Below are 6,967 nucleotides of genomic sequence, written 5' to 3' on the forward strand. Positions count from 1 at the left end.
AGGGATTTTCGGGGGATTCGGAGAAGATTTTGAGCATATTTCATGGGGGGGGTTTAGGGGGGATTCTAGAGGCATTTTGGGTGGATTTTTTGGAGGGATTTGGGGGAGATTTTGAGGGATTTTGGCGTCCTCCCGCCCGCCAGGGGGCGCCCTCCATGCCCCCTCACCCCCCCCAAGTCCTCCCATTCTGGGGGGATTTTCTGTGGGATTTTTGGGGAGATTTTGGGTGGATTTCTGAGGGATTTGGAGAGGATTTTTGAGGGGATTTAGGGGAGATTTTGGGGGAATTTTGAGAGGATTTTTGGTGGGATTTTGGGGACATTTTGGGCATCTTTTTGAGAGGATTTTTGAGGGGTTTAGGGGCGATTTTGGGGGCATTTAGAGGGACATTTTGGAACGATTTTGGGGGGGGGGTTTAGGGGAGATTTTGAGGGGATTTTAGAGGCATTTTGGGTAGATTTGGAGGGATTTTTGGCGTCCTCCCCGCCGCCAGGGGGCGCCCGTCACTCCCGCCATGCTCCGCGCCCGCGGCCTGCTCCGCCCGGGGGTCCCCGCGGCCTTCGGGGGGTCCCGGGCGCTCCCCGCGACCCCCGGGCCGGGTCCGGGCCCCGCCGAGGCCGAAGGGGACCCGGGGCTGGCCCGGTTCAGCAGCCCCGGGCTGGAGCGGAGGCTGCGGGGCCTGGCCGGGGTGCGGGGCGGCTTCGTGAGCGAGCGGGAGGCGGCGGAGCTGCTGAGGGAGGTGGAGCCGGCGCTGAGGAGGGGGCGCTACCAGCGAGACCACTGGGACAGGGTGAGGGGTCTGGGGGCTTCGGGGAGGGGTCTGAGGGGGTTTGGCGAGGGGGTGATACCATAGAGACCACTGGGACAGGGTGAGGGGTCTGAGGGGCTTTGGGGAGGGGTCTGAGGGGCTTTGGGGAGGGGGCGCTACCAGCGAGACCACTGGGACAGGGTGAGGGGTCTGGGGGCTTTGGGGAGGGGTTTGAGGGGTCTGAGGGGCTTTGGGGAGGGGGTGATACCATAGAGATACCATAGAGACCATTCGGACCCGGTGAGGGGAAATTGGGGAGGGGGCGCTACCAGAGAGACCACTGGGACAGGGCGAGGGGGAGTTGGGGTCTGGGGGCTTCGGGGAGGGGTCTGAGGGGGTCTCGCGTTAATTTGAGGAGGGGTCTCAGGGGGGTCAGAGCAGCCCGGGGGGGTTTTGGGGGTCTCTCACACGTTAATTTGGGGAGGGGTCTCCCCCCACAGGCCATCAGCGGGTACCGTGAGACCGAGCGGGATTTGGGGGGGGTCCTGGGGGGGTCTCTGCTGCCCAGGCTCGCCCCCTGGTTCCCCCCCCACGCCCCCCCCCGGCCCCGCGCCCACGTCCTGGACCTGGAGCCGGGGGGCGCCGTGGGACCCCACGTGGACAGCACCAAGGTGGGGACTGGGGGGGTCCTGGGGGGATTTTGGGGGTCCAGTTGGGGTCCTGGAGGGGTTTTGGGGGTCCCTGGGGGAATTTGGGGGGTCCCTGGGGCGGTTTTGGGGGTCCCTGGGGCGGTTTTGGGTGGGTTTGAGGGGGTTTGGGGGGGGATTTTGGGGGTCCCTGGAGCCGGGGGGCGCCGTGGGACCCCACGTGGACTGAACCAAGGTGGGGATTGGGGGGGGGTCCCCAGAAGAATTTGGGGGTCCCTGAGGGGGTTTGGGGGGTCCCTGGGGGGGTTTTGGGGAGGATTTGAGGGGGTTTTGGGGGGGATTTCGGGGGATTTTGGGGGGTTTGTGGTTTTTGTAGCTGCCTGTTAATTTGGGGATATTTTTAGGGTATTTTTTGGGTGATTTTGGTTAAATTTGGGGTGATTCCCCCAGTTCTGTGGCTGCACCGTCGCCAGGCTCTCTCTGATGGTTTTTGGGGTGATTTTTGGGTATATTTTTGGGGTAATTTTGGGGTATTTTGGGGGTGATTTAGGAATATTTTATATATATATATATATATATATATATATATATAAGGATTTTGGTTTTTTTGGGGTGCCTGTTAAGCCCTGTTATTTTGGGGATATTTTTGGGGGTCCCAGCTGTATTTTTGGGGTGATTTTCCCCAGTTCTGTGGCTGCACCATCGCCGGGCTCTCTCTGTTGGTTTGGGGGTGATTTTGAGGAGATTTTGGGGGGATTTTGGGGGTGATTTTTGGGGTGATTTTTGGGGTAATTTTGGGGTGATTTTTGGGGTGATTTTGGTTAATTTTGGGGTGATTCCCCCCAGTTCTGTGGCTCCACCATCGCCGGGCTCTCTCTGATGGTTTTGGGGTAATTTTGAGGAGATTTTGGGGGGGATTTTGGGGGTGATTTTAGGTTGTTTTTGGGGTGATTTTAGGTTGTTTTTGGGGTGATTTTTGGGTATATTTTCGGGGTGATTTTTGGGGTGATTTTGGTTAATTTTGGGGCGATTCCCCCCAGTTCTGTGGCTGCACCGTCGCCGGGCTCTCTCTGTTGGTTTGAGGGGTGATTTTGGGGGGATTTTGGGGGTGATTTTCGGTTGTTTTTGGGGCGATTTTTGGGGTAATTTTGGGGTGATTTTTGGGGTGTTTTTGGGGTGATTTTGGTTGATTTCGGGGCGGTTCCCCCCCAGTTCTGCGGCTGCACCATCGCCGGGCTCTCTCTCCTCTCCTCCTCCGTGCTGAGGCTCCGAAGCCTCCGGGACCCCCGGGAGCACCTGGAGCTGCTGCTGGAGCCGGGGTCCCTCTACGTGCTCAGGTGGGTCTGGGGGCTCCCTGAAGATTTTGGGGACCCCCTGAAGGATTTTGGGGTCTCCTGAAAGGTTTAGGGGGGATTTGGGGGGATTTTGGGTTTTTTTTTGGGGCGGTTTTGGGGTGATTTTGGGGATATTTTAGGGGGCATTTTGTGGGAAATTTGGGGAGGATTTTGGGGGGGGTTTTGGGGGGAATTTTGAGGGGATTTTGGGGTGATTTTGAGGGGGGGGGTTTGGGGGGTTTTTTTGGGGGTCCCCCCGTTGATTTTGGGGGTGTTTTGGAGGGGATTTTGGGGGGGGTTTTGGGAGGATTTTGGGGGGGGTTTTGGGAGGATTTTGGGGCGATTTTAGGGGCGATTTTGGGGGGATTTTTGGGGGCTTTTAGGGGGGGATTTTTAGAGCGTTTTAGGGGCGATTTTGGGAGGATTTTTGGGGGGGTTTAGGGGAGATTTTGGGATGATTTTAGGGGGGTTTTGGGTGAGTTTTTTGGGGTGATTTTTGGGGGGTTTTGGGGAGGGATTTTGGGGGGTTTTCGGGGGGGATTTTGGGTTCCCCCCGGTGATTTTGGGGTCCCCCTCCCAGGGGCGCCGCCCGCTTCGAGTTCACCCACGAGATCCTCGCGGAGCCGGAGTCGTTTTTTGGGGGGCTGCGGGTGCCCCGGGGGCGGCGCGTGGCGCTGATCTTCAGGAACGCCCCGCAGGGTGAGACCCCTCCCCAGAATTACCCCAAATATCCCAAAAGTACCTCAGAAATACCCCAAAAACCCCTGCGGAGAAACCCCCCAAATACCCCCCCAAAATACCTCAAAAATCACCCCAAAATCGCCCCAAAAACCCCCCAAAAATCTCCCCAAAACTGCCCTGGGACCCCCCAAAATCACCCCAAAAATGCCCCGTGATATTCAGGAATGATCCACTGGGTGAGACCCCTCCCCAAATTATCCCTGAGACCCCCAAAAAACCTCCCCAAAAAACCCTGGTGGGACCCCTCCCCAAAATACCCCAAAAATCCCCGAAAATCAGCCCAAAAATACCCCCTGGTCTTCAGGAGCGATCTACAGCGTGAGACCCCTCCCCAAATTAACCCTGAGACCCCCCAGGACCCCCAAATTCCCCCCAAAACCCCTCTGGGACCACCAAAAACCTCCCCAAATTCCCCCAGAGACCCCCAAATCCCCCCAGGGACCCCCAAATTCCCCCCCAAATAACCCCAGGGACCCCCCAAATCCCCCCAAAATCCCCCCAGACCCCCCCTGACGCCCCCATTTCCCCCCAGAGACGCCTCCGGACCCCCTCGGTGACCTCCCAGCGTTTATTGAAGACCCCCGGGAGCCCCCAGACCCAAAATGAGCCCCCCCCCCCCCAAATAAACAGAGACCCCCCCCTCAATTCAACACTCGGCTTTGGGGGGCTCATTTTGGGGAGGGGGCTTAAAGGGGGACGGGACCCCCCCCCAAACCCCCCCGAGGCGACGCTCAGGGGGAGATTTTGGGGAGGGGGAGACCCCCAAACCCCCCCCCAAAATAAATGGGGAGGGGTCTTGGGGGTCTCAGGGAGGGAATCTGGGGGTGGGGGGACCCCCAAAATCCCCCCCCAATAAATGGGGAGGGATTTTGGGGAGGGGTCTCAGGGGGTTTTAGGGGTTCCAGGTTAATTTGGGGAGGGGTCTCAGGTCTCAGGGATAATTTGGGGAGGGGTCCCAGGGCTTAGGGTTATCTGGGGGGGGGTTCAGGGTTAATTTGGGGAGGGGTCAGGGTGGGATTTTGGGGTTCAGGGGCATCCCAGGTTAATTTGGGGAGGGTTTCGGGGGTCCCGCGTTAATTTGGGGAGGGGTCTCACCCCAGGCACGCGCAGTCAGTCCCGGCAGGATGAACTGGGGAGGGTTTCGGGGGTCCCAGGATAATTTGGGGAGGGGTCTCAGGGGTCAGGGTGGGTTTTTGAGGGTCTCAGGTTAATTTGGGGAAGGTTTCGGGGGTCTCAGGGTTATTTGGGGAGGGGTCTCAGCCCAGGCACGCGCGCTCAGCCCCGGCAGGATGAACTGGGAGTGCTCAGGGTTAATTTGGGGAGGGTTTTGGGGGTCTCGGGGTTCATTTGGGGAGGGTTTCGGGGGTCTCAGGGTTATTTGGGGAGGGGGCTCAGGGTTCATTTCGGGAGGGTTTCGGGGCTCGGGGTTAATTAGGGGAGGGGTCTCAGCCCAGGCACGCGCACGCCCCCGCGCTCAGCCCCGGCAGGGTTGATTGGGGAGGGGTTTTAGGGGCTCGGGGTTAATTAGGGGAGGGGGTCTCGGGGCTCGGGGTTCATTTGGGGTGGGTCTTGGGGGTCCCAGGTTAATTAGGGGAGGGGTCTCAGCCCAGGCACGCGCACGGCCCCGCGCGCGCCCCGGCAGGGTTGATTGGGGAGGGGTTTTAGGGGCTCGGGGTTAATTAGGGGAGGGGTCTCGGGGTTAATTAGGGGAGGGGTCTCAGCCCAGGCACGCGCACGCCCCCGCGCTCAGCCCCGGCAGCCGCTGCCAGCGCAGCTCCGCGTCCAGGAACGCCGCGTCCTCGTAGCGCGTGGGGCGGCAGCAGGGCCCGAGCCCCCTCCCCAAATCCCCCGAATCCCCCGAATCCCCCGAATCCCCCTCCCCAATTCCCGCCGCCCCCTCCCCATTTCCCGCCGCCCCCTCCCCGAGCGCGCGCAGCGCCAGCGCGTGCAGGGTGGGGGGCGCGGGGCAGCCCCCCCCGCAGTAGCGGAACTCGAGCGCCTCGGGGCTGCGGTACCCCAGACCCAATTGCGAGACCCCGACCCGCAGCGAGCGCAGCCCGCACTGGGGAGGGGGCGCCGCCACGGGCGCCACGAGGAGGAGGAGGAGGAGGAGGAGGAGGAGGAGGAGGAGGAAGGAGCGCGGGGGGCGCGGCGGCGGCATCGCGGCGGGAGGAGACCCCTCCTCAAATAAAGCGCGGACGGGGATTTAAAGGGAGAGGGGAAAGGGGGCGGGGCTAAAAGGGGGAGGGGCTTGAATTTGGGGAGGGGTCTGCGGTTAACCCTGAGGTGGCCAAAATGAGGGGGAAAAGGGGAAAAAGAGGGAAAGGGGGGGGGGGGGGGGTTGAGACCACCCACCCAAAAAAGGGGAATTTGGGGAGGGGTCTGCGGTTAACCCTGAGATGGGCAAAATGAGGGGGAAAAGGGGAAAAAGAGGGAAAGGATGGGGGGGTTGAGACCACCCACCCAAAAAAGAGGAATTTGGGGAGGGGGCGTTGGGGGGAAAGGGGAGAAAAGGGAGATGGAAATTTGGGGTGAGAGACCCCCGAAAAAAGCCCGAAATTGGGGTGAGAGACCCCCCAAAAAAGGCCAAAATTTGGGGGTGTGAGACCCCCACCAAGGACCACAAAAAGCCCCGAAATTTGAGGGTGAGACCTCCAAAATTTGGGGTTTTGAGACCCCTCCCAGGACCCCCCAAAAAATCCCCAAAATTTGCGATTTGAGACCCCCCCCAGAACCCCAAAATTTGGGGTATGAGACCCCCCCAGGACCCCCAAAATCCCCCAAAATTTGGGGATCGAGACCCCCCCGGAAATCCAAAGGTTTTGGGGATTTGAGACCCCCCCCAGAACCCCCAAAATTTGGGGTGTGAGACCCCCCCCAGGACCCCTCCAGAACCCCCAAAATTTGAGGATCAGACCCCCCCCTCCCCAGAACCCCAAAAATTTGGGGGTGTGCGACCCCCAGATCCCACCACGGGACCCCCCCCACATTTCCCAACGCTCCGAATTTTCATTTTTTGCCCCAAAATTTTTATTTTCAGTCCCAAAATTTTCATTTTCTGCCCCAAAATTCCCCCGAATTTTCCCTCCCCCTCCCTCAGGAATTTTTTCGGGGGGGTTCTGGAATTTTCCTTCACCCCCTCACCCCTCCCCCACCCCCCCCAGGTGTCATTTTTTGGGTCAGAAATTGAATTTTTTGCTATTTTTAGAAAATTTTTCCTCTCTTTTGTGCCAGGGCTCTGGAATGTTCCATTCCTTCTCCCCAGGGGGGGATTTGGGGACCCCTCCCCTAAATTTTTTTTTGGGGGGGGGGTCCAGGGGGGGTCTCAGAGCCCAAATTTTGGGGTTTTGGGGGTCTCAGATCCCAAATTCTTGGGGTTTTTTTTTGGGGGGGGGGTCTCATCAAATTTTTGGGGTTTTGGGGGGGTCTCAGCCTTTAAACTTTGGGGATTTTTGGGGTTCTGGTGGGGGGGTCTTGATCCCCAAAATTTTGGGGGT

The 6,967-nt window shown here is 59.4% G+C and overlaps 3 protein-coding genes across 3 annotated transcripts in view; 1 reads left to right on the forward strand and 2 right to left on the reverse strand.

Annotated features, from left to right (window-relative positions):
• Positions 1 to 157, reverse strand: part of RFX1 (regulatory factor X1) — a 19,206-nt gene extending 19,049 nt beyond the window's left edge. The window contains 1 exon segment of the mRNA XM_058821357.1: positions 141 to 157. Coding sequence (XP_058677340.1) covers positions 141 to 157 — 17 coding nt within the window.
• A 351-nt stretch (positions 158 to 508) lies between these two features.
• ALKBH7 (alkB homolog 7) lies at positions 509 to 4,087 on the forward strand. Its single transcript, XM_058821480.1, has 5 exons — positions 509 to 790; positions 1,249 to 1,419; positions 2,608 to 2,732; positions 3,310 to 3,428; positions 4,003 to 4,087. The coding sequence occupies exons 1-5, from the start codon at positions 515 to 517 to the stop codon at positions 4,074 to 4,076; spliced, it is 765 nt and encodes a 254-aa protein (XP_058677463.1). The 5' UTR covers positions 509 to 514; the 3' UTR covers positions 4,077 to 4,087.
• Positions 4,088 to 5,187: 1,100 nt separating this feature from the next.
• Positions 5,188 to 5,565, reverse strand: PSPN (persephin; the record flags this gene model as incomplete). Its single annotated transcript, XM_058821358.1, has 2 exons — positions 5,188 to 5,299; positions 5,375 to 5,565. Coding segments are annotated over 2 exons (303 nt in total), but the record flags the coding sequence as incomplete, so codon positions are not given.
• Positions 5,566 to 6,967: the final 1,402 nt, after the last annotated feature.

Source organism: Ammospiza caudacuta, chromosome 29, assembly GCF_027887145.1.
Source record: "Ammospiza caudacuta isolate bAmmCau1 chromosome 29, bAmmCau1.pri, whole genome shotgun sequence".
NCBI lineage: Eukaryota > Metazoa > Chordata > Aves > Passeriformes > Passerellidae > Ammospiza > Ammospiza caudacuta.

What these genes read in the sequence shown, in the direction of transcription:
- ALKBH7 (XM_058821480.1), top strand. Translation starts at nt 515, where the DNA reads ATGCTCCGCGCCCGCGGCCTGCTCCGCCCGGGGGTCCCCGCGGCCTTC. An exon ending in AGCGAGACCACTGGGACAGG is followed by an intron (nt 791 to 1,248) that starts GTGAGGGGTCTG and finishes CTCCCCCCACAG; the next exon opens with GCCATCAGCGGGTACCGTGA. An exon ending in CCCACGTGGACAGCACCAAG is followed by an intron (nt 1,420 to 2,607) that starts GTGGGGACTGGG and finishes GTTCCCCCCCAG; the next exon opens with TTCTGCGGCTGCACCATCGC.